Here is a 26435-nt window from a genome sequence, read left to right on the forward strand (position 1 = left end):
AATAGATTTCCGAAAATAAGTAATTGGTTCGGAAGTAGCTTTCCGAAAATAAACAATTGGTTCGGAAGTAGACTTCTGAATTTTTATTATTTTTTCGACATTCAACTTCCGAATGTGTTTATTTGATGTCTATAATAGTAATTTCACTTAAAAAATTTTTATAATAAAAATAATTTTTATGAAGTGTGTGCAAAGAGGGAAAGGTGGACGTGTAAATAGAAGCTACCGGGACGGCCCAGATTGGGCCCAGGAGACGAGTCGCTCGGATCACTTTATAAAAGATAAAAAATAAAACCAAAATTTTCTGCTGAAGCGTGAAAGAGGAGAGACAGAGCTGAGCAAACGAAAAGAGAGAGGGGGAGGGAGACGCGTCGACGAACCATCCCAGCCAGCATCGCCGCTCACCGGCGACCACCGCCCATCGGCCATTATTGTCCGCCGGAGCGAAGAAATTCTTCAATACCCTCCTCCCGAGAAGGTTCTTGGTTTTCCTTTCTCTCCCTTGAGCTTGTTTTATTGCAATAATAATTAATCGTTGTTGTTTGGATTGGAGGTCAATCTATTCACCTGTGTAGATAATACTACTTGTTGAATTAGTTTTTGATTCTGATGTTGTTCACAGTTCTAATTGGAACAAGATCTTGAGATGTTTAAGAACACATTCCAGTCTGGTTTTCTTTCCATTTTATATAGCCTTGGGTATGTAACTCTTTCTGTTTTCTATGTTTTCTTCTAATGAATTGATTCGTAAAGTTTGTTTTTGACATTTGCATATTATTTATTTATTTTATTTATTTATTTAATTTTTTTGGTGGGGTTTATATAGGAGTAAGCCCTTGCAGATATGGGATAAAGAAGGTGAGTGGCTTCTATCATTTATTGTTGGAGATTCATAGTTTTGGTCTCTTCTTTGTGTCAACGTGCAGTTTCTTTGTGTTATGCATTGCAGTCTTTTAGTTCAAGTTGACTTGTTGGGCATCTCTTTGATAACCTCTAACAATCTCTTAATCATTAGAATGGAAAAGATTATGTCACCAATGCAAATGCCAATCTCTTAGGTTAATGTTTCCTTATATTTTGATTTATTTGCTATATGTTGTTGCAAAAAAACGCTATTATGCATTTTTCTAGCCTTGGTGGGGGTGTGTGGGGCTGTGGCATTGGATGTAGTGCGTAGAGGGTGACACATTTATCTTTTTTATCGGTCAACACATCACATAAAGATTTACAAGAATATAACCAGATGAATAAATAAATAGTCCACTCTCTTCTGTCAATGGACTCTTTTGCTCCAAGAGACACCATTAACGATACATAATAAGGAAATCAACTCATTGGTCTCATGAGCATTTAGGTTCTTGAAGAAATTAAAATTCCAAGAAATTGGAGTCTTAAAAGAAAAAATCATGCATGCAAATGCAATGGAGGCATATGAGAATGAAATAACTAATACAATCAAGGAAGCTTAATGCTTAGAATAAACCTCACCCTTCCCCATGTCCTCCTGAAACCATAGTCTCTCCAGCTTTGTTACCCATAGCAAAACAATTTAGCCGAGACAAATGAGGGAGCTCATCATAAGAGATGGACTTCCATGTAGATCGACTATTTTCCCAGTCAACTATATGAGAATCTCAAACATTGGCTTGAATCCCATAATTACTTTTAACAACAAAATACTATGAAGAATTATGCGCAATCAGGAATCTTCTTAACTATTTAACATGCACGACTGTATTATTAGCTAAATTATTTCTCAACCCAGTACCCCTTTTTGTTCTTGAAGAGAGAACTTTTTGTGGAAGGCACAGTTAAGTCAGGCTAAAGTAATATTATGAGTTGATAAAACTAGTTTTCAGGCTCAGTGCACAGCAATTTTTTTGTCTCTCGCCCCTTGCAGTTGTCAATGGCCACATCAAAAGACCACAAGACGAAGACATACAATCCAATGTCCTGGAAATAGTTGGATCAAATGTCCAATCAACATACATTACATGCCCAGTAGATCCAGCTGCAACGCTTGGTATAAAGCTTCCATTCTTAGTTATGATTGTGAAAAATCTTAAGAAGTACTTTACATTTGAGATTCAAGTATTGGATGACAAGAATGTTAGGCGACGTTTCCGAGCTTCTAATTTTCAAGTAAGTAAACCTATTGTGATGGTAATTTTTTTTGTTTCCCCATTTATAAATTCTTTGTGCTACACAGAATGCTTTTGGTGAGTTATGGTAGTCCTTGGTAAAACTGATCATGAATAGGTCCTTTTATTACAGTATTATGATTTTCAGGAAATGTGTTGTCTTGGCCATTTAGGATTCCACAAGATGTGGGATCAAATGTCTAAAATTAGAATGTAAATCATGTGTTATGCTCTGCTAATTTCATGTCAACAGCAATATTAATGCTTACAAATTTTATTCGGGGACCTATTCAATCATTAGTAAAACCTCTTTTAACATGTTTGTTTTGGGAAATCCTTTAAAATTCAAATCTCCATTTGAATGAGTGGATTTGAAATAAAGGGATTTGAAAGAACTTCATAAAATCTGTAAGATGGTTAATTATTGGAGGTGGATTGATAATTTTGAAGTTAAGGATTGAACAAAGATGACAATATATATTTTGTTAAACTTCTTAACAAGTGAAATAATTCATGGAAGGATTTCAAATAATTATATGCACCCATTTATTTCACCTCCAACAATCTAAAATTTGTTAGAATTTGTCCCAGATCGCCTGGAGTTGTCCCATATATGCTGGTTAATAAGGCTTTAGTTTTTCTTTTCTTAATACTTGGGTTTTAAGGAGAAATGTGGGCTGGACATTTCAATTGGGTATCAGAGCTTAGTTGGGCTTGTGATTGGTGTGTCATTTGTCTAGCTACTATATGTTGTGGTCCAGGAGAGTGCGTTGGAATGTGTCCCACATCGTCTGGAGTTGCCCCATCTATGCTAGTTATAAGGCTCCAGTTTTTCTCTCCTTAATACCTAGGTTTTAAAGAGAAGTGTGGGCTGGACTTTTCAATTGAATTCTCAAATCCATTCTTTGATTTAGATCTAAAATATTACAATGAGTAAAAGGTTATACTCCTTGAATGAATGATGCCAAATCCATTGATTTGAATTGAAATTCATAAATCCAAATGCAACCTACTATAGTCCATTACTCTACTCTTCTTGTTGAGGTATGCAGGTAGGATGGTCTATTATTTGGTCTGTCATGGAAGGACTTCAATAATTTATATGACTGAATAGAGAGCTAATCTCTTATTTGATGGTTTCTTTATATTCAAGCAAAATTGAGGAGGCAAATAGGCATCTATCCTATTATATGAAATTGATAATGGTTTGGTATGATTTGTATGTCCTAGTTCAAACATTGCCACTTGATAGTCTCAGACATGCAAGTTATGGAAAAGATAATCAACAAAGAGAATGGGAAGTAAGGAACCCACAAAAAGTGTGTAATCCCCACTTCAGAACTCTCTAGAGCCTTTTATCAGAACAAAAAGAAAAAAGAGTTGGTCAATATGCACTTGGTTGCAATTGTTGTTTCATAGCAAATTGTATGACGTGGTGTACTTGCTTGAGAATTGGATAACCAAAAAAATGTTGAAAATTGACCTAGTATCACATGTGGATGTGATATGAGTTCTTGACTTTTAGCAGTTGAAGAACACAGGTTTGCAGCATTGAAGATGGTGACTTTGCATTATTTTATTTTATATCCGTATTGACCTTCGGGCAGATGAATATAAATATTTCAATGAAGGATGTAGCCAAGAGTTTTCTGAATTACATTTAAGAGTAGTACCTTCTCATTTGTTCTTTCATTCCTCCCCTCTCTACTTTCCAATTTTTCTAAAGTTTACCACCACAACACTGTTCTTAAAGATGTAAACCTTTCCTTCAACTTAACATTCAATATTTCTTGAATTGCGACCAAATTTTAACCCAAGCTATTGAAGTTCACTCTTTTCATGTTTATGTTTATTGCAGAGTAATGAAATTCTTCCTAAATAGTTTTGGAAAGAAGAGTGTAGATTGGATAGGATAAAATAATTTTGTAAATTGACCTAGTATCACATGTGGATGTCATGAGTTCTTGACTGTTAGCAGTTGAACAACGCAGGTTTGCAACATTAAAGATGGTGACTTTACTTGGCATTATTATATATTATATACACAGTGACCTTTTGACATGTCAATATAAATGTTGCAACCAGGGACGTAGCCAGGAGTTTGAATAGAAATTAATAGTACCTTCTTATTTGTTTTCATTCGCCCCTTCTTTACTTTTCAATTTTTTCTAAAGTTTATGGCCACAAGACTATTTTTTAAAGGGAAAATTACACCAGTAGTCCCTACATTTTGTTTCTTGTGTCATTCTAGTCTCTACAGTTTCAATTGGCTCACTTTTGACCATTAATTTTAGATTTTGAGTCAATTTAGTCCAATCAATAATGTCGGTAGGGTTTTTGACAAAAAAAATTCATTGAATTGGTTGAGGTTGAGTCATTAAATTGATTAAATTAACAAATTTTCTCCTAAAAATATGATACGTGCCACTCATGTGCACTTTTACCATAAAAAAATACTAACAATTAGAAGCAATTGGACCAATTTGAGACAAAATAAAAAATTCAGGGTTAAAAATTGATCCAACTGAAATTACAGGAATCAAATTGATACAAGGGTCAAAGTATAGGGACTAGCAGTGTAATTTAACCCTTCTTTAAATATATAGACCTTTCTTTCAACTGAACATTCAAAATTTATTGAATTATTGACCAAATCTTAGCTCACAAATTTACTCATTTCATGTTTATGTTTATTGAAGAGTAATGGAATTCTTCCTAAATAATTTTGGATAGAAGAATGTAAATGCTCTAAACCTATTTTTATATAGATGGCTAGTTTAAGGTTTTTTTAGCAAACTCATAACACAATCTCATGAAAATATTGGAAAATGATACACAATCTGAAAACTCATCTGATTGAACTGACTAATTTGGCTGCAACATTTCTGGTTACTTTTCTATGTTTAGTAATGTTATTTTTGGGAACAATGTTCTATTCATAAGTTTCCTTTTAGCTTGAAACTTCACCATGATGCTCATCTTTTCCTAGTCCTGGCCCTTATCTCCCTATGTGTGTATATATGTATATGTACCTATCGATAAAAAGGGGGCAAATAGAACTTTAAATCTCAAAACAATCATAGAACCTGTGTTTGATAGCTTACAATAATTGCTCTTGCATAAGTTTAAGATGGAGTGAACAAACACTTGAAACAATTGTAAAATCTGTACTTAAGAATTGTTAAAATGAAGTAAAACAAACTTTAATGTAAACCAGAGATCTTAAACAATTGTTATTGCCTCTGAGATGTTTGTTAGATTTTTGTTCCATTGCCAATTGATCTATAAGCTTATTTCTTAACAAGAGAAGGAGATGTGAAGGCAATAGAACATGTCAAACAGATTTTCATTCAATTTGGTCTTTCTTAGGGAAAATCATTTCACAAACTTACATGGACATCTTATTATTTTCGTTTACTTCAAATTTACAAAGGTAGGGAGGCTATTCTTAAAAATTGGAAACCTTGTGTGTACCATTGACGAGCTATTTTCTCATATTTGAGGAACTATGTGGTAAATACATAACTGGAAGAGGATTTTGAACTTTATTGTGGTCCCCTCATACCCTCCTTCCCTTCCTTTGTTGTTGTAAATAAGAGTTCTCTACTCATTTCTTGTAGGCTGTGACTCGAGTGAAACCATTTATATGCACAATGCCCTTGAAAATGGATGAGGGATGGAATCAAATTCAGTTGAATCTTGCTGATTTTACCAGACGAGCTTATGGAACCAACTATGTTGAGACATTGCGAGTTCAGGTTCATGCAAATTGTCGTCTGAGAAGGATATATTTCTCTGACCGCCTTTATTCAGAGGAGGAACTCCCACCAGAATTCAAACTCTACCTTCCTATGCAGGTATGATTAACTGCTTACCTCTTCATTCAGTACACATTTTGAACTTTTGGGCCTTCTTCCAGTGACTTCTGAATCTCATATGTCCACTACTGATTTGTTGTAGAAACCGTGATGCTTTCGTGGAACCTTAATTGCTGAAGGAGTTTCTTGATGTTTAGGTCATACTCTTTTTAGTCAACAGTTTATGCATATGCAGAGAGTCAATTCATAGATTAAAAAAAATTCTGTTTGGTGTTTAGTTGGTGCCAGTCAGACTAGATATGAATACTAGTGGTGGTATAATTGTCTACATAATTTGCATTTGAATTTTTGTGCTAATCTGCTATAACTGGTGTGAATTACCCTTATTGACTTTGATTCTTGCTGTTTTAGTGCCAGTCTCTGACTAATTGGTGTGGAGATGTGTTGAATGAAAACAGTTTAGGGCCTTGTTATAAGGTAGTTTTTTGCATGGGAGTCTGGGTGTTGTATAGCCCTACTTTTTTTATGACAATTATAACAGATTAAAATCTAAGCCTAATTTCTGTTTGTTCATCAATAGATTGAGAAGATTCAACAAAATTTCTTGGTTCACAAGCATTGCATCAAGTTTCTTTGGACTATATATATATCTTATAAATTAAAGAACTATAAATTTTTAAGAAAACAAAGATTGCACAACAAAGATAAATTATAGAGAAAGTAGTTTTTCAAAAATTATTGACGGTTGATCTTCAAGACCATCGAAGTTCCATTTTATTCATTTGTTTTTTTCATCTTCACATGACCTCTTTGTATAGGCTTCCAGCCAAAAGATGAAATATTTTTTGTATTTAGGCTTTGTTTGTTTGGTAGATTAGGTTGAATGAGATTATACGAGTACGGTGGAATTAAGTGATGGGGTTATTAGTACGGTGGTATCAGGTTGGAGATATAAGATAAAATGTGATTGTTTGTATATTAGTGTGATGGTATTAGTGGATTGTGATTAAGTTTATGAAATTATGTAAAAGTCTTGATTGTATAAAAGGTAACTTTGTTGTTTTTCTAAAGTAGGGGCAAAATGGGTTTTTTTCACTCCCAATCCCTTGGAATTGGATTAGCAATCTCACCCCTCCCATGGGAATGTTAATGCCACCATGTGGGGGATTCATAGTCCCATTCCATTTTTGCTAACCAAACATGAGTTACGTAAGGACCATATGATTGCTAATCTAATCCCCTCATCTACGAGCCAAACAAATATGGCCTTAGTGTGAAACATCAAAGGGTTGTACAAAACAACAAAAGGTGAGACCCTCCAGTAGAGAGGACAAAGGCTAATGAGCTGGTTGTCCTAGTTGCCTCCTTTAGACATCTGACAAATGTTAAACATGTGATGTCAGCTTTCTATTTGCCAAATTTTCTTTGGTCATATAAAGTCCCTTTTCAGCTCTATATTGTATTGACAAACCGTTGTTATTACCTAAAATTACTATTTATGGTAGACCCTCCAGTCGAGAGGTCAAAGGTTAATGAACTGGTTGTCCTAGTTGCCTCTTATAGACCTCTGACAAATGTTAAACTTGTGATGTCAACTTTCTATTTGCCAAGGTTTCTTTGGTCACATAAGTCCCTTTTCAGCTCTATATAGTAATGAAATATACTTCTAAATCTGTCTTGTAAGCATTTAATGGCGCTGCTTGGTGCAAGCTTATTGTAACCTAGAAATTCATAATCCAAAAACAGAAGCCAAAAGCTCCCCACACCCAACTTCCAGAAATCAAAATTTTTTTTTCCATTTTATTTAAGTTATTTTTGCTTAATAGGCTATAAGCCGAAACTGTACCAAAGTCGCAGAATAAAAAAGCTATAAGCAGCTCAAATAAGATGCACCAAACAGCCCCAATATTCCTAAACAGATGTCAAAACTTGATTAACACTCTAGGAGACCATCATTGTCTTTAATGCATCCCTCAACTCACCTTGATGACCTTGATCATCTTCAATGCAAAATCTTTATTAATGAAGAAAGAAGCTTCTGTACTTGATTTTTATGCGACCAAAATATTTAGCATTGACTCCATTATCAACTAGCTTCCAAAAGCTCTCTTTGGGTGGAAGAGTCCAGCCCAAACTCCCTGGGTTCTCAGCTTTCTCAGTCACACACCATGGCCTCCACCAGAGACTAAAACTGCTTCTGTCCGAGTTCCAAGCTCATTATACGCTCACTGTTTGGTCTCATATTGACCATCTTGTTACTGAAACAACATCATAATCCAGTAAATAACCTACTGTGAGATCACTTTGCATTTGTTCTCTCCCTTATGAATCTCTCATCGCATTTTTCCTTATGTTTAGTATGACTAACAAAATGGTTTCGTAGCACTATTCTGAGCCTTTAGCAAGTCCAGAAAGGAGTTTCATAACATCTCTGAACACACCAAAGGTCTCTCTGATCCATCTAGATGTTTTAGGACCACATTTGTGTTGGGCCTAGATCTACAAAAACCGCACGAATGAAGGTTTAAGGCCTATTTTTTAGGTCCATAGCAACCACTTGCGCAACATTATTTAATATGCTTTCCAACGAAATCAGTAAACCCTAATATGCTTTCTGACTCAAACTAGTGTATTTCAAACTTAAACCGAATTGTATTTTAATTGGATGTTGTGGGCTTTCAACCCTTAATCTATTAAAATGGTATCCTCTTCCAAATAAACCGGATTTATTTACTCTATCTACCTTTTCTTGGTTCACCCTGCTAGTTTGAAAAATCGGGGTGTGACATGTTCTATAAATGGAAGAAGTCCATCTATAGTTTGAAGCAGTCACTTCAGCAATAGTATAAACAGTTTGATTACTTCTTGATTTGATAGAAATACACTGGAAGTTAGTATGGTCATTGTATATATTTGAGGAAATTTGCAAATGGATCCTTTAAATATTTACTTTTATGTGGATGACGTGTATGTGGTATGTAGAAGTATGCTGGAGACAGATCGCTTGAAGACTCAGTTGGGAAACAAATTTGAGATGAAAGACCTTGGCAAGGCACGAAAGATATGAATGATTGCTCAAAACCAGCAAGTACTCCATTAGCTCCACATTTTAAGTGTGGTGCTTCATTGTCTCCTAGTACTGATGAGAAACAAGAGTTTATGGCTCGAGTTCCTTATCCAAGCTTGGTTGGTAGCCTTATGTATGTCATGGTGTGCACAAAGCCTAATATCTTACATGTTAGTATGGTAAGCCAATACATGTGTCACCCAAGAAAAAAACATTGACAAGCAGCGAAGTGGATCTTGTAGTATATTTTGGGGACTGTAGATCTTGGTTTAAAGTTCATGGAGGAATGAGCTGATCATCTTGTTGTGGGTTATGTTAATTTATATTAGGCTAGTGATCTTGATAAGTGTTTTTTTAACTACATATTGTCTTTCTGTGTGCTGGAGGACCGATGAGTTGGCGATCTACTTTGCAGTCCGTAGTTGCACTCTTGACAACAAAAGATGAATAAATGGTAGGAATAGAATTCATATAGGAGAACAAGTAGTAAATTTGGGTACCAATCAAGAGCATGTTATCATTTATTTTGACAATCAAAGTACAGTTCATTTAGCGAAGGAAAAATTCTCAATTTAGGTGATCATTCTCGTACCATACATATTGGTGTTCGTTTCACTCTGTTCGTGAGATTATGAAGAAGAAATCTTACTTTTTAGAAAATTGGGACGGTAATTTTGCAGATATGTTAACTAATTGTCATGGGTTAAGTTTTCACATTGTTTGGACTTAATCCACTTGGAGATTGTTCGAGTGAATGTGCTTTTTGAGCACCACTTGTTGGCAGTTGTGAAGTGTGAGTTGTAGCTATCTTGTTCTGCAGTTTGTTTTGGTACATCAGATCAAATCTAACTAAACTGGAGATATGTGAACTTTTGGCTCGATTTCATTAATCATGTTCAGACCTCTTAAGCGGTGATTTGTCTGTCTCTAGATCTATGCAGATTGAGTGGTTTGTTTCACCACTCAAGCGGTTTTGTGACTGCTCAAGCTGACTTTGGTGGTGGACGGGGTCTTAAATGTGATCAAATGCCAATTTTGACTTTCAGATTGTGATTTTTTTTGGGTGTATTCTGTTTCTTTTTAGGAGTGGCTACATTATGTTTGGACACTCTACTATAAACGTAGTCAGTGTCTGTCTATATTGTATGGAAATCAACTAGAGTTTGGTGTGAGATTGTGGGAGTGGATCTTGAGATCCTATTCTACCTCCGTGTCCTATACCACCATCACTATCTTACCACCATAATACAAAAATTGAAATATATAATTTAAAAATAATAGATTTTAAACTTTATCTTGTATGTGTCAAACAACTTATTTTAATTCAATACTTAAATTTTTATCAAATAACTTTTCAGATTAAAAAATTCAAAATTTAATTTTCAGTACTTAATTTTCAAGTTTCAATTTTTAATTTTATCAAATACAACCACATACTTGCAAAGAAACATTAATAGACCGTCAACATGATTCACAGATTTATTAATCAGAAAAGAAAAGTTTTATTATGGGGAAATTACCCCTTGGTGGTAATTTAAAAAAAAATTATTAGTCTATTTTGAGAAGTGGTGTTTTTTTTTTTTTTTTTTTGTGTGTGTGTGTGTGTGTGTGTGTGTGTGTGTGTGTGTGGGGCTTATTGGCTTATTATGAAAAAAAACATATAAAAAAAATAAAGAGATAATGTGATCTAAATAAGTTAATAAACTAATAAATTATTTTTTATTTTTTATTTTTTTTTTGGCCTTTCCAAAAGAGGCTGACATAAGATAAAAGATAGTTTTATTCTCTAAAATATGCATTTTTTTTTTTTGTCATTTTAGTTTCTCAGGTTTCAATTTTGTCATTTTGGTCTTTAAAGTTATCAATTTGAGTCAATTTGGTTCTATTTCTAATCTTTGTTTACATTGATAACGGAAAAATTATTTTACCCTTGGACAAAAGACAGCTTTGGTCCTAAAATATGTGTTTTTTTGTCATTTTAATCTCTTTAGTTTCGATTTTGTTATTTTGGTCCTTAATGTTGTTAATTTGAGTTAGAGCCAAATTGACAACTTTGATGACCAAAATAACAAAATTAAAATTTCAAAGGCTAAAAAGAAACGTATATTTTTTGGACTAAAATTGTCTTTTATCTATATTCATTTTATCAATGTAAACAGATGTTAGAGATAGGATCAAATTGAATAAAATTGACAACTTTGAGAATCAAGATGTCAAAAATTGAAGGTAAGAGACTAAAATGACAAACACATACTTTAGGGATTAAAACTATGTTTTATCTTTATTATGTGTATGCATTTTTTTAATTAATAATCTTAATTATTAATATCGATAAAGTTTATCGGTAATTTGTAATTATTTTTTAATTTTTACATTAATGTAAAATTTTCCCTTTCATTATTATTATTTATCAGGAAAAGAAAACAAAAGCTTTATTAATGCCATCAAAATGAACTGGAAAAGTAGAGGGGAGCAAGGAGCAAAACCTGCATCATCACAAAGAACAACTAGAGAACGAACTACTGGATCTTAGTTCTCAATTGTTTATATACGAGATAATTCAGACCTAATTAAGTTGAGTTGGGCAGGAGATACTCTCGATTATTTATACACCCCCAAAAAGAAAAGAAAAGAAAAGAAAAGAAGCCTCGGACAAACTTAGGAAAACAAGCTATGATATTCAAGCAACAACAGTTACGAAACAATTTAATGGAGCTACATCAAGAACAACATTATTGAAACAACCTATGATCCATCCACCAGAGGGACTACTTGTTTTTAGAGAGCACTTGGGTTGGGTGACGCATAATCCAGGAACTCCTTATCACCTTCAAATAAGGCCATATCCTCTTCAATCAAAAACAACCAAATTTCAACTCCTTTGCCATCTCTTGCATCAAACAGTGTCGTTCCAACGATGCCAAGCATACCAACAATACTCACCCATGTTGTCTTCCCCCACCCAAAATCAACTTGGTATATAGGAAACCTACACCAACTACTTTGGCTAAGTAACTCCATAACATCTTCCTTCATCCCCATTTTGTTCCCCTTGCTTAACTCTTCAAGCCCTTTCCTCAGCTGATACACCAAACTCGCCAAGTCGGCAGTTTCTTGACTCTCGTGGTCATTTCCAAAACAATATTTTGGTAAGGGTGGCACAAACCTTGAACGCATGTTCACCGCTCCCATCAGCGCATACGGCCTTCAAGACCCACCAAATCTTGATCTGGATGTAGCTACTGTGCATTTCCATACGAGCGCTGCGACAACCTCAACGCGTGTGGGTTGTGGCAAGCTCACGCTGGTTGTTTTGGCCTTGAGGTCAGCAATTTTTGAGGCCTCAATCACAAACCTCTTTAGAACAACTTTCTGGCTTGTGTTGTTGATTGTAAACGATCAGAATGGGATATCCTTTCTTGGGGGATAGCGAGATAAGGCAGCACTGAAATCTGGGACTACGGTGTCAGGAGATCCAAGAGCAATGACGGACCAGCCCTTCATAAATGCTGCCAAGGCCATTCCATCAGTGATCTTGTGGGACATTGACAGTTGACACGATAACGGCCACGCCGCTGCATGGAAAAAAGTTAACTTGAACGAGTAACGTAGGGGCCTTGTAATGATCTGTGGGTTGGATTGGATTGGAGCCAAAGTGTCCATGCCTTCAATTTTGGGTCGTTCAAGAACATCCGATAGACTACAGTTGATAACTCGAGCTTCGAAAAACTCGACACCCTCATCATTGCAATCGACCACAAGATTGTCTCTAAATCTTCCGGCTAGTGGGTAGACGTGAGTGAGGGTTTCAGACAGAGAAACCTTTAAACGTTGGGATATTACGTGGACCTTCTCTTCATGTTCATCATCACCACCCCTAGAAGAAAGAGTACTGGAAGCGTAGAAGAAAGCGACGGTTGCATAACAAAATGGAGTAAGCTAATCTCTAAATGAAAGCGTATAGTTTTTGAGGTGATGGGGAGTGGGAGAAGATGGCTTGATGGTTTCTCTAGCAATGATCTCAACCTTAATCTCGATCTCCATGGTTTTGGACTCCTCCAATCCTTTCTTCTCCATAATTGGGTTTTGAAGTTTTGTTCCTGCAAAAGATTATATAAAAGAATTGGATAATATATAGACTAAACTAGCTCATAGGAATGGTTCCTTTGTACTCGTGCAGATTAGGTAAATACGTTGCACGTGAATCATGATTTTAATTTCTTGTTCATTTAAAAAAAAATAACAATACTATATTTACTTCAAAAAGTAATAAATTTATGAAATGCATTCATTACATCACACTAATATATAGAGATTTGTTACAAGCGACGAATCAAGACTACACCATCATTTTAATTTTTTTTTTTTTTTTGGGATAAATTACAATAGATCTTCTGAGGTTTGTTTCAAATATAAATTATTTCTTATAATTCTGAAAATTATATTCTATCCATTACAGTTTCTAATTTCATAACAAATGACCAATTTTATTAATAAATTATCAATCAATTAACAGTTTTTAATAATGTTATATATTTATTTCAGTTAATAATTCGTGTAATCTTATTATTGTATAAGATAGCAGTTAGAAATTTCATTTTTTTTTCCAGTTAATTCAATTAAATAAATTTTTTGACAAGAGAGTATTTGTAATTTTTCAAATCACATAAGACAATCTACATTTTAAGTAAATCTCAAAGACTACATTTGTAATTTAAACCTTTTTCTTTTTTTTTTCTTTTTTTTTTCTTTTAAACTAGTTGGTACGCACGTGCTTCACGTGGGGTCGTGTTATAGTTATAATATTAACTTCTTCTTTTTCTTTTTCTTTTTTTAAAATTTATATCATGTGTATTAGTTTCAAATTTTTTAATTTTAGTAAAAAATATAATTATGTTAAATTTATAAAATTTATTGTATTAATTTTTAAATTTTAAAGGGATTTATCTTTTTATTTTTATTTTGTATGTTTTCAATGGAACTCTTAACAGATGTGTTGGTATTGTTAAATACTACTGCATGGACTAATTGTTACGAGAGTTTAAACATTTTGAGAGAAAAGAGCAAAGATGAGAGATAACAGTTCTACATTTTTTTTTTTTGGAAAAATTTCAACATAGATAAAAAAATTACAAAAATATGTTGACTGTAAATAGTTTTGTGATGGATTACAAGTGAAATATTGTGAGCGTGTAAGTGTGACTTAAATCCCTCCATGTTTGTATTTTTTTTTTCTCCCACTAGAATGTGATCTTCTCTTTTTTTATATACTAGTGACGGTGCACGTGCATTACATCTATTTTTATTTTATTTTATTATATATTTGTTATCTATTAAAATTGAACATTTTATGAAGTTTTATTAGTTTAGGAGTTATGTATTTTTATGTATGCTTATTATTGTGAGTGAAGGAAAGCGATATTGACAGCATAATAATTAATAATTCATGTGGAAAATGTCAGTATAATATATATTGACAGCATAATAATTGTAAGAGTCAGTAGCTGCCCACCAACCCAATAAAAGATTGAACCTAACGTTATGTTTGCTAACCATTGAAGGAAAATTTTGGTTTTTATTTTATTTTATTTTCAAAGGATCACTACAGAAAATTTAGTGTTTTTAGACATTTCAAAGAGCCACTAAAACAAGTAAAAAATTCACTAACAATTTAGATTATTATAGCAAGCTCACCATGTGCGCGCTATCTTAGGTTAGCGATGTTTTCAAATGCTACACTAACACTTTGGTGGCAACAAATTCCATCCAGCACTTGATGTCAACATTGACTTATACGTTATGTTTGTTTGGACAGAAATATTTTCAAATGGAAAATATTTTGAACAGAAATTTTTTTCAAGAAAATATTTTCTCCTAAAAACATTTTTTTATATTTAGTGATGGTGGTAGTGCAAAGAAAGTTAGAGGTGGAGGTGGTGGTTTGGTGGTGGGATGGCAACGACAGTGATAGTGATGGTGATAATGGCAGTGACTATGATAATGATGGTATGGTGGTGGAGCTGAGGGTAGTGGTGGTAGTGTGGTGATATTAGTAAGATTTTAATTTAGAAAACGTTTTTTACCTTTTAAAAGTGAAAAATATTTCTGTCCATATAAACTTATTTTCTATTGAGATCATGGAAAATATTTTTCGTTGACTTTCATTTTCTATTATACTAAAACACTAGAAAATATAAAAATATATTTTTTGCTTAAACAAACGGAACGATAATAGTTTTTTTTTTTTTTTTTTTTTTTTAACGCCATTAATTCATGCCGCTTCCACTGTTCATTTTCTGCTTCTTCTTCTTTTTATTTTATTTTATTTTAACTATCAAATTTGTAATTGTCCAATAAAATCCCCCCCCCCCCACCACCCACCACCCACCCACACACACACGAAAAGGAAAAAAAAAAAAAACAAAGCAGTCTTTTATCAATTTCCTTAGAAACTAAAAAAAAAAATTGATAGGAGAAATTCAAGGAAAAAGAAAGATTAATTAATTAATTATTTCTTTAGATGGTGTGATTAATAACGTAATATATTGAAGTAAGAGGAAAAAAAACCTTTTCAGAGATTTGGAATAGAGAAAATTAAAAACTGCAAATCCAGTCGTCACACTTGATTGAACTTTTTCTTTGAGCGGAAACAAAAATCGGTAGATTTTTGTGTATACCCTAACCCAAATGAATGTAGATTATGGGTAACTTCCCGCCGCAGCAACACCTTTTCTACCACTCTTTACCAGTCCCATCCCTAGATATGTCCTAACTTGCTCATAAAGTAGATTGATTGAGCACTTAGGTACATCCCTTCTTCATCAGCAATGATAGTCTGGACCAATTGGGCTTCAGTTAAAGTGAATCCAGAAAGAAAAACAACTTATTCCCTATGATTTATCTCTAATGCTGGGGTTGTAACCTCGGGCGAAGGGTGGATTTATGAGTTTCCAAAGATAGTATCGATTCCCTCAGCATGCGGGTACTTCACCAAGAGTGAGGATCCTCTCCTTGCAGCTCCCGTGCTTGCGTCCGTCCTTGCAGGTCTTCGGGTCCACTTTTAGGCCTAATTTTGATAATCCGAACCGTTCATATTTTATGATTTATTCAGTATATCATACCTGTAAAAAATCAAGTTGATCGGATATCAGAAAGCATATGTTCAGAAAACTGTTTATTAAATTCTTTAAAAAATAGTGTTTAGTTCAATTTTTCAAACACATACTTTCTGATATCCGATCAACTTGATTTTTTACAGGTATGATATACTGAATAAATTATAAAATATAAATGGTTCGGATTATCAAAATTGGGCCTAAAAATAGACCCGAAGGCCTGCAAGGACGGACGCAAGCACAAGCTTGCAAGGAGAGGCTCCTGACTCCTTCACCAATTGATGCATTGTGGAGGAAACAACTTTCATTTGGTGTAACCATGACCTACCCAACAAGAAGTTGAAAGTTGCCGGCACATCCATGACGTGGAACTCAGTTTCATGCTCAGATGGTCCTATCAAAATCGGTAATTTTGATGGTACCCATAACTTCTCGGCTATTGTTGTCGTATGCTCGGATCAACTAATTTGTAGGTGCAAAGTTTGCTAGCTTAAACTCTATTGCATAAGCAGTGTGCGAAGACACACATTTATTGCTGATCTAGTATCAATTAGGACCACAGTGTAATGCCCCAAATTTCATCACCAATTAACACTGTAAATTTAAGAACATCATAACTAATGACAACACGCCAAACCAATAAAATCTGTTACATGACTCAAAAATTATATCTTTCCCCTTGAATTATTCATGTGATCACATCATTGTATAAATTCATTCTTCAAATAATGACAATAGTTCAATAGATAAGAAATAATACAAAATATAAGTGCCCTAAGGCAAACATCTCCTCAAGGTGTGCCTTTGAGTACACAAAAGGTGGACTTTAGTCTCCATCACAAAAGAATAGTCAAGGTTTCAACACATAGCACATAAAGGAGCCTCTGTGCTCCCATCTAAAAATATATCTCGATGCCAATTACTTCGGTAGCACATCAACATCATCTCCTAAAAGGTTGCTAGTTTTGGGTTGAGCAATTAGCCAGTAGGAAATACCATTAACAAATTATATAATTAATCGAGATACATATGATCATGCCACGCAAGAGATAAGAAAAAAAGCCAAGTCCGATCCTTTTTAAAACCATGATGCCAAGCTATGTAATGTAAATAACAAATTCTCATTCAAAACATGGGGTATAAATATGCTATGATGTCCTGATACACGAGTCGTATACCATAAATACATTATGTATATATATAGAAAATAATCCCACATTTGTTGACTCCAAAAATGGCGGGGTGTTGGGCACCCAAGACCTTACTCTTCCACATTTGCCGACTTCAGAAACGGTGGCCTTGTGGACACCCAAAATCAAGTTTTTCCCACATTCTCCGACTCTAAAAACAGCAGGCTCGTCGACACCCTAAAACCCTTCCAACATTCATCCGGCGATATACATAAGACAGGGCAATTTGGCACCTTGACTCCCTGTGCAGGTACGAATATACGATATAAAACCCCAAAACCAAACCCCAACTCACAACCCAGACTCATATACTATTTCCCTTTCTAATGTTTTCCAATCATTAACAATTTAAAGCCACAAAGTTTAAGTAATAAATCCATATAATGCATGAGTATCCAAATCTCAATTTCCCTAAGGTAATTTCAATTCACCACAATCTAACAATTTAAACATTCACAATTAAAGAAATTTTCCAAATCATACCCATCATCCTCTCAAGGTTAAGTGTTAAGAGGTTTCCAAAATTTCATATTCCAACATAAAAATCAAGTCAATACATCCAATTTCAAGATTAGGAGGCCAATTGAACCAAATCCCCTTTATTGAACAAATTTGAAATTTAGGATTTTAAGAAATTTGGGGCTTTTCCCTTCTTTATACATAAAGAGCTAATATTTGCCATTTATAACCATAATCAATAAGAATATTCATAAACTTTTCCAAAATCGGGAGGTATAATGCCTGTTATTAATCAAACCCATTTTTTGACATAAAATCATCTCATCCATGTCTATAACTAGAAAATATATATATATATATATATATATATCACATATGTACTCCAAATCAAAGATATAACAAGTTAGAAACCCCTACCTCAAGATTGGTGACAAGAGATCAAGACCCAACTCTAAAATTTGATGAAATCGTAAAGTAATCAGTAAAACTCTAGACCTAAGCTTGTTCTTCAATCGTCTTTAAAGATCTAAAGTGGATCTTGGGTAAAACTAAGAGAAATCAAGTTTTTTTAGTATTAGGGTTCGAGAATTGGTGATAGAAAGAGAGAGAGAGAGAGAGGGTATAAAAAATTGAGAGAAAAAGTTTTAGATCGACTTTTAAAACTACTGTCCCAAACTGACCGCTTGAGGAACTTTCCACCACTTGAGCGGAGTACACAAAATCAAAGAGACCACTCGAGCAGACTTTCCACCGCTCGAGCGGTAAATGCAAGGTCTTAAAAATTTTGCAGAGATACAGTGAAAATACTGAGTTTCATTTCTACACTCGAGCGACCACATTATCGCTCGAGTGGTCCCGCCTATAAACAAGCAAGATACTGGAAGTTCGCATCACCGCTCGAGCCAACAATTGACCGCTTGAGCGGTCACCCAGAACAAATTGTTACAATCTGTCCCTCTTAAAGAATTTCGTTCCCTAAATTTCGTGATTCTTGTCAACAACAACTCCTACAAACCCAAAGGAAAACGAATACTATAGTAACATCAATCCCAACCATCACAATATCGTTAATCGAGAACAAAATCAATTGACAATTCAATTAATGATATGAAAGTCTGAATTTCTAAGAAAGTAACTCTTTTTCATTACTTCACTTCACAAGTCAAAATACATATTGTCAAGGTTAACAACAAATTAACAACATTACACACCATTAAACAAATCTAGGTATTTCTTGCGAGCCTTGGCTTCTCGTTTTAAAGTAGCTTTTTCTACCCCGTAATGATGCCACAACACCTTGACTAGAGGAATGGTTTTTTTCTCTCAAAACTTGCTCACAGGAATCTAAGATTTTTACAGGTCTTTGCTTATAAGAATCATTCTTATCTACCTCCAAGTTCATCCAATCTAAGACATGAGAAGGATCATGTTCATACTTACAAAGCATTGAAAAGTGAAACACGTCGTGTACCTCAGATAGTTATGGTAGTAAGGCCAGACGATAGGCCACCTCTCCTACCCATTCTACAATGTCAAAGGATCAATGAACCTAGATGACAATTTCTCACTTCACCCAAATATCATCAAACCCTTCCTAGGTGATATCTTAAAAAACACAGGATTACCCACTTCGAAAAATAAAGGTCTTCTCCTCCGGTTGGTATAACTCACTACAAAAAAAAATCACTTTTAGCGACTAAAATATTGGTTGCCAATTGTCTATTTTTTGGTCGCTAATGACATTCTGTGACCAAAAATTTTGATCGCTACGTTTGTCGCCAAAACGCTGTCGGGAAAGGTCTTGGAGGGCTTTGCCGACCAAAAAACCTTTGGTCGGCAAAAAGCAAGTCTTTAGCGACCTAAATTTTGGTCGTCACTAGTCGATTATATTTATTTCAAATTATACATTTACCGACCAATGTTTTAGTTGTCAATAGTCAAGGAATCGCCAACCAACACCTTTAGTTGCCAAAAGTTTCAAACGTGAAAAAATAAAATAATTCGTTGTAGAACAATTTGATTCGCTCTTGCAGAGACTCGAACCGCCAACCTCCCGCACCATAAACCTTATGCACCATACTCTTCCCACTACGCCTCTATAGCACCAAATGATTGTATATGCGACACATATTATTTATATAGTACATACACCCATATTAATATATAAGTATATGTATAAATATAATTATTTTATTACATAATTTATGTAAAATAAACTATTTAGTAGCAAAATTAAAATAAAAAATTAACTTTTAGCAACCAAAATAATTTTGGTCGCTAAAAATGACCACTTTTGGCTACTAAACTTATTTTTTTGTCGCCAATTGTAGATTTTTGGCTACTAAAATTTTTTTAATCACCAAAAAGCTTTACTTTTGGCTACTAAAATTTTTTTAATCGGTAAAGCCCATATAATCAACTACCAAACTTATTTTTAGTCACCAATTGTAGACTTTTGGCTACTAAAATTGTTTAGTCGCTAAAAAGCTTTACTTTTGGCTACTAATGCTATTTTGGTCGCTGAAAGCTATACTTTCTGTGACCAAATTTTTTTTAGTTGGAAAATTTGGTCGCCGAATGTATTTTTTCCTGTAGTAACTCTTCTGTCGGCTTTGAGCTGTAATCAACCTCTTCTGAATAAGAGTCACTTTCTCGGTGGTCTCACGAAGTAACTCGGGTCCAAGCAGGGGTGAATCCCCCACCTCAGTCCAACACATCGGTGATTTGCATGAACGCCCATACAAGGCTTTGAAATGTGTCATCCTAATACTAATTTTGAAGCTATTATTATAGACAAACTTCGCTAGAGGTAATTGACTCTCCCAAGAACCCTTGAAGTCTAACACACAAGGTCTCAACATATCTTCTAGGATTTTGATGGTACGCTCAGACTACCCGTCTAACTTAGGGTTACAGGCGATGCCAAAAGTTAACTACATATCCATAACGTTTTGCAAACTTTGCCACAACCATGTGGTAAAACGAGAGTCTCTATTCAAGATGATGCTCACCAAAATCCCATGGAGCTTAACAATCTCTCTAACATAAAGCTTAGCCAAATAATCAACCGAATCACCCATATACATAGCAAGCAAATGGACTGACTTAGTTAGTCGATCCACAACTACCCATATCACATCATTACCTCTTTGTGTTCTACGAAGGCCCGAAACAAAGTCCATAGCTATGTACTCCCACTTCCACTCGGCTATAGGTAAGTGTTGCAACAACCTGCTTCTATAACCCGTGTTATGAGCATTGGTTGTGCAAGGATGGTAAACAAAGTGGCATGCTAAAGGACTCACCCAAATGTAAGTCAAATTCACTCAGGTCACCCAACATTTACTATTCTCTAATGGCTAGACTAGTAACGGTACCTACGGACTTCCTACGTAAGGCATCAGTCACCACATTGGCCTTTTTTTGGATGATAATGTAATTCAAAATTGTAATCTTCCATGAACTTCATCCACCTCCTCTGATATAGGTTCAAATCTTTTTGAGAAAATAGGTACTTAAGGCTTTTATGGCCCCAACAACATGTCATAAAACTCCATGAATATAATTATAAACTAATTAAAATGCAAGAAATAATATTTTCATTATTAAAATATTAAAAAATTAAAAAAAAAATTTGAGTTGAGAGTTTGAACCTTAAAGAAACCCTATTAACGTTTACTGTGTATGAAAATAATGAGTTTTGATATATACGTTGAGTAGTAATAGCCATAGTGAGAGAAAAAAACATGTTACGAAATTTTAATTATATAAATTATTTTATATTTTATGGTGAAGAATTTAAAATATTTTAATAGAAAATATTTTACGAAGAACTAGTTTTGAGTATGTGATTTATTAATTTTTTTTAATTGGAAAACTCCTTTTTTGAGTGCGTGATTTATTAATTATTTTTTCTTAATTGGAAAACTCCTTCCTTGTTTGATGGTAAGGAATGAATGATTTTAGGAATAAAAAATGCAGCATTTGTTTACAAAAGAAAGGGTAGGTGTGTGATTTATTAATTATTTTTAAAAATTGTAAAATCAAAAAATTTGGATTAGGCACTTAGGACTCTTTTAGCTCTTCCCACTAAAAACTCTATTTTACTTATATAATATATATGATTGATAGATATGATCTCAATAGCCTCCCTCAAGCTAAACATTCTAATGGGCTAATTTGCAGCTTGTCCGAAAGAATCGGAAAGACTGAGATGTTAATCCTTGGTGAAGAATCAGAAGTTTAATAACTCTTTAAACTTTCAAAATATATAAAGTAAAACTGTTTTGGTTTTAAGTTGGAATAAAATTTTGTTATTGTTCGTTAACATTATGAGGTCTGTAGTTTATCATAGAATATTCTAATAATAATGCAACATGCATGCATTACTTCCAGTTAGGGGTGTACATGAGTCGATTTAGTTCAAGTTGACACTAAGACCTCGTTTGGAAACAAATTATTTAGTAACTTTTTCACTTTTTACAAAAAGATGTGCAGAAAATTAGAAAGAATAATGTGACAACTTGTAGTGACATTTTGACTTTTTGGTTAAAACATGTACTTGCCAAACGAGACCTAATTTAGAATCAACACAATAGGGGTACTTTCAGGAGGTATTTCCATCTTGTGTTGCTTGTAAAAAGGATGAGGAGTCGGTGCTTCATGTGCTTCTTCACTGCCCTTTTGTGTGGAATATATGGTCATATTTATTAAAGTGGTGGGATTTGTATTGAGCTATTCCAGGTACAATTGATAGCCAACTGCAGTGGTGGGAGGGTGATCAGTTTAAGAAGAAAGAGCTGGAGATTTGGAGAGCTATTCCTCTAGTAACGTTGTGGTCTATATGGAAGCTAAGAAATGATTGCGTATTCAAGGATGCAAAAGCTGATTTAAGGGACTTCTCTGATCTCATAAAAACCAGGGTGGCTCTTTGGCTTAGACTAGCATCAAAGGAGTGGCAATACTCTGTCAGTGATTTCATTTATAATCTTAAGCAGATTAGAAGGTGTATTGATAAGGGTTGATTGTTTTCATAGACTACTGCTGGTGCTTTGTTTTCCTGTTTCTTTCGATTTTTTCCCTTTTTTTCTGTTGGTGCCTCACCATCTTAGGCTTGAGTTTCTGGTGATCATGCCCTGCTTTATTGTTGTATGTTCTTCTTACAATTTTGAAATTATCAATAAAGTATTCTTTCTTTGCTGAAAAAAAAAAAAAAAAAAAAAACATAATTGGTTCAAGTTTTTGAATCCAAGATCAACCAATGTTATGGTTATATTGAAAATTAAAATTAATTTACTTATTAATATAATATTTTCAAAAAAAATAAATAAATCAATATTTAAACACAATTGTACATAGCACAGTACAAAACTAGTACATCAACAAAACAAAGAACATGTTAGTTCTCAGTTGTTCATACATGAGGTAACTTGAGCTCAATTAGGTTGGATTGTGCGGGATATACTTTGAATTATTAATTAATAATCCCTTGAAATTTATTTAAAATATGAATTATCTCTTGTAATTTTTAAAATTACAAATACTGTCTTATCATAATTTTTTATTTAATGAATTAATAGAAAAAAATGAAATTTCTAGCTACTCTATAATAAAATTACCAAAATTGTTTATATTATTGATATCATTAAAAACTGTTAATTGACTTGATAATTTATTAATAAAATGGGTCATTTGTTACGTGATTAAAAACTTGACGGGGTGTGATGAAATTTCTAAAACTATAGGGAACAATCTGTAATTAAAATAAATTTGAGGGGCAACATTCTTAAAATGTAACTTGGAAATTTATAGCAAGAAAGATAATGGAACATCCACACCATGATTGACCATGATCCATCCACCGAATTACTAGTTTTTAGAGAGAACACTTGGGTTGGGTGAGGCAAAAGCCAGCAACTCCTGGTCAGCTTCACACAAGGCCATGGCCTCTTCAAACAGGATCAACAAAATTTCAACTCCTTCACCATCTCTTGTATCCATCAGTACAATTCCAATAGGGCCACCCTTACCAACAATACTCACCCATGTTGGCTTCCCCAACCCAAAATCAACTTGGTATATAGGAAACCCACACCAACTGGTTTGGCTATACAACTCCATATCATCACCGTTCAACCCCATTTTGTTCCCCTTGCTTGACTCTTCAATTCGTTTCCTCAGCTGATACACCAAACTCGGCAAGTCGTCTGTTGCTTGACTCTCGTGGTCATCTTTATCAAGCATTGCCCAGAACATTCCGGTTACATTTCCAAAACAATATTTTGGTAAGGGTGGCACAAGCCTTGACCGCATGTTCACAGCTCCCATCAACGCATACGGCCTTGGAGACCCACCAAATCTTGATCTGGATCTGGATTTGGATGCAGCTACTGCACATTTCCATACAAGTGCTGTGACAGCCTCAACGCGTGTGGGATGTGGCACGTTCGCACTGGCCACTTTGGCCTTGAGGTCAGCAATTTTCGAGGCGTCGACCACAAACCTCTTTCTAACAATTTTCTGGCTTGTCTCATTGATTGTATACGATCCAATTGGGATATTCTTCCTTGGGGGGAAGCGAGAGGAGGCAGCGCTGAAATCTGGGACTGCAGTGCAGGGAGATCCAAGAGCCATGTCGGACCAGGCCTTCATAAATGCGGCCAAGGTCACTCCATCAGCGATCTTGTGCGATATTGTCAAGCTAATGACCACTCCGCTGCATCGAAAAAAGTTGACTTGAACGAGTAACAGAGGGGCCTTGTAATAATCTATCGGTTTGATTGGACACAAAGGGCCTATGCCTTCAGTTTTTGGTCGTTCAAGAATGTCCGAGAGACTGTAGTTGATGACTCGAGCTTCCAAAAAATCAACACCCTCATCATTGCAATTTACTAAGAGATTATCTCTCAATCTTCCGGCAAGTGGGTAGAAGTGAGTGAGGGTTTCAGACAGAGAAACCTTTAACCGTTGGGATAATATGACCATCTCTTCGTATTTTTCATCGGTTTTAGCAGCAATAGTATTAGCAACATAGAAGAAGGCCACTGATACGTATCTAAATGGAGATACTTGATCTCTAAATGAGAGTTTGTGGGTTCTAAGGTGGTGTGGAGTGGGAGAAGATGGCTTGATAGTTTCTCTGGCAACGATCTCAACCTCAATATCCTTCTCCATGATTTTGTTCTGCGAAGACTTTTGTTGTGATAAATGTATATGAATGATTGGAGAATATAAAGACTTTTCTATATTTTATTTTAATTTATCATAAACATAATGATGTACAAAGAATTTTCATAATAATGTTGGGAAAAAAATTAAAAAAATAAAATGGTAAATTAGGCAAATGGTCTCTATAATTTACACGATATGTCAATTTGGTCAATGTTATTTCAATTTGCTCGATTTTGTCCCTTAATATAATAGATTGTGTCATTTTAGTCCAATAAATAATGGTTGTTAAGTTTGGTGGACGAAAAGTTTAGACAATGTGTCAATTTGGTTCTTGTAGTTTACACAATGTGTTAATCTGGTCTCTATTGTTTTAATTTGCTCGATTTTGACAAGGACCAAGTTGACACATTGTATAAACTATAGGCACCAAATTGACATAGAATTTGACTTTTTGTTTACCAAACTTAATAACCGTTATTTATTAGACTAAAATTATTAAATTCGTTAAATGAATGAGAAAAATCAAGCAAATTGAAACAATAGGGATCAAATTGACACATCTTGTAAATTATAGGTACTATTTGTATAATTTACCCAAAATAAAAATAAAAAAATCATAAATTAATCTAATCCCGATCAAATCGCAAGATTTGATTTGATTTTCTCTTTGGTCCGGATTAAAATAAGCTAATCGTATTTCATGATTTGATCCACAATTTTATAGTTATTGATTTGATTTTCAACTAAACCGCGCATCTATATATCTCTCGGAATCTTATTACTTTTTTATAGGAAGGAAGTCAGGAACTCCCTCAAGCTAGCTTCAAATAGTACCCTAACAGCGTAGGGAAGCTAGCCTACGTGAGAGTAAGGGGTTGTTTGGGATGACCTAAATAAGTGCACTTTTTGTCTTTTTACGAAAAGATGTACAGAAAAGTAGAGAGATGATGTGATGAAAAAAAGATAAAAAGATAAAAAATGTATACTTATTTAGGATAGCCAAACTTGGCCTAAGTGACCAACCTAGTATATATAATTTTTTTTCCCTTTCGAAGGATAAGTGTAGCTTAGGGGGGAAGGAGGGAAGCGAATAAGCTTCCTCCCCTAAAGAATCTAGTATGCACGGTACTTGCTATTATAGCTATCAGTTCTCCCATCCCGCTATAACCCTTTACACTTGCAACCATATTATTGTATAGTGGTACATGTTCAATTGTACAATTAGTTCTAAACAAACATCTAAATAACTCTTTAAGTTTTGAATAATATGTTGTGAACTTGTGATCATATTGTGAATTATGACAAAATTTCTAGAAGTTATAGTTCCAAATCGAATCAAACACTTGGTTCAATTTAGTTTTAGTTCTCAAAGTTTTATAGGTTGGCCTAGTTCAAATTTTCATAGAATCCTAATGAATACTTTTTTTAATTTTTTTTTTAAATCAGTGAGAATTAATTGTTAGTTGTTAAATTAT

The 26435-nt window shown here is 34.3% G+C and overlaps 4 protein-coding genes across 11 annotated transcripts; 1 reads left to right on the forward strand and 3 right to left on the reverse strand.

Moving 5' to 3' along the window:
• The first annotated feature begins 242 nt into the window (after window positions 1-242).
• BUG22 (cilia/flagella-associated protein) lies at window positions 243-9372 on the forward strand. 8 transcript variants are annotated; one of them, XM_028198362.2, is made up of 6 exons: window positions 243-478; window positions 623-699; window positions 827-858; window positions 1901-2142; window positions 5762-5998; window positions 6102-6435. In XM_028198362.2, exons 2-6 carry the CDS (start codon window positions 647-649, stop codon window positions 6108-6110), a joined length of 573 nt encoding a protein of 190 aa, XP_028054163.1. In that variant the 5' UTR covers window positions 243-478; window positions 623-646; the 3' UTR covers window positions 6111-6435. The 8 variants fall into 8 exon arrangements, with proteins under 8 accessions (XP_028054163.1, XP_028054160.1, XP_082754576.1 ...); XM_028198359.2 differs by lacking the exon at window positions 6102-6435 and adding an exon at window positions 8942-9372 and having other exon boundaries at window positions 287-478; XM_082898450.1 differs by lacking the exon at window positions 6102-6435 and adding an exon at window positions 8942-9372 and having other exon boundaries at window positions 291-478; window positions 1853-2142.
• A 2432-nt stretch (window positions 9373-11804) lies between these two features.
• Window positions 11805-12218, reverse strand: LOC145803532 (limonoid 1-O-acetyltransferse-like). The gene has a single exon (XM_082896829.1). It carries the CDS (start codon window positions 12216-12218, stop codon window positions 11805-11807), a length of 414 nt encoding a protein of 137 aa, XP_082752955.1.
• Window positions 12219-12425: 207 nt separating this feature from the next.
• On the reverse strand, window positions 12426-22494 carry LOC145803533 (vinorine synthase-like). Its single transcript, XM_082896830.1, has 3 exons — window positions 22395-22494; window positions 13053-13126; window positions 12426-12965 (listed from the first exon to the last, which is right to left on the reverse strand). The coding sequence occupies exons 1-3, from the start codon at window positions 22492-22494 to the stop codon at window positions 12426-12428; spliced, it is 714 nt and encodes a 237-aa protein (XP_082752956.1).
• Window positions 22495-23658: 1164 nt separating this feature from the next.
• Window positions 23659-24963, reverse strand: LOC114258403 (epi-neemfruitin B 7-O-acetyltransferse L7AT). Its single transcript, XM_028198358.2, has one exon. The coding sequence runs from the start codon at window positions 24961-24963 to the stop codon at window positions 23659-23661; it is 1305 nt and encodes a 434-aa protein (XP_028054159.2).
• Window positions 24964-26435: the final 1472 nt, after the last annotated feature.

The sequence above is a fragment of the Camellia sinensis genome, chromosome 12 (genome assembly GCF_055761805.1).
Source record: "Camellia sinensis isolate YWXY chromosome 12, ASM5576180v1, whole genome shotgun sequence".
NCBI classification, from domain to species: Eukaryota; Viridiplantae; Streptophyta; class Magnoliopsida; order Ericales; family Theaceae; genus Camellia; species Camellia sinensis.

Excerpts from the sequence above, each read along its gene's own strand:
- BUG22 (XM_082898450.1), top strand. The coding sequence starts at position 647 with ATGTTTAAGAACACATTCCAGTCTGGTTTTCTTTCCATTTTATATAGC. Across the intron at positions 700-826 it reads TCCATTTTATATAGCCTTGG|GAGTAAGCCCTTGCAGATAT; the intron begins GTATGTAACTCT and ends GGGTTTATATAG. Across the intron at positions 859-1,852 it reads GCAGATATGGGATAAAGAAG|TTTTCAGGCTCAGTGCACAG; the intron begins GTGAGTGGCTTC and ends TGATAAAACTAG.
- LOC145803532 (XM_082896829.1), bottom strand. The coding sequence starts at position 12,218 with ATGGGAGCGGTGAACATGCGTTCAAGGTTTGTGCCACCCTTACCAAAA.
- LOC145803533 (XM_082896830.1), bottom strand. The coding sequence starts at position 22,494 with ATGACCATATATTCCACACAAAAGGGCAGTGAAGAAGCACATGAAGCA. Across the intron at positions 13,127-22,394 it reads GATGGAAATACCTCCTGAAA|GAACAAAACTTCAAAACCCA; the intron begins GTACCCCTATTG and ends AATCTTTTGCAG. Across the intron at positions 12,966-13,052 it reads CCATGGAGATCGAGATTAAG|CTTACTCCATTTTGTTATGC; the intron begins GTTGAGATCATT and ends TTTAGAGATTAG.
- LOC114258403 (XM_028198358.2), bottom strand. The coding sequence starts at position 24,963 with ATGGAGAAGGATATTGAGGTTGAGATCGTTGCCAGAGAAACTATCAAG.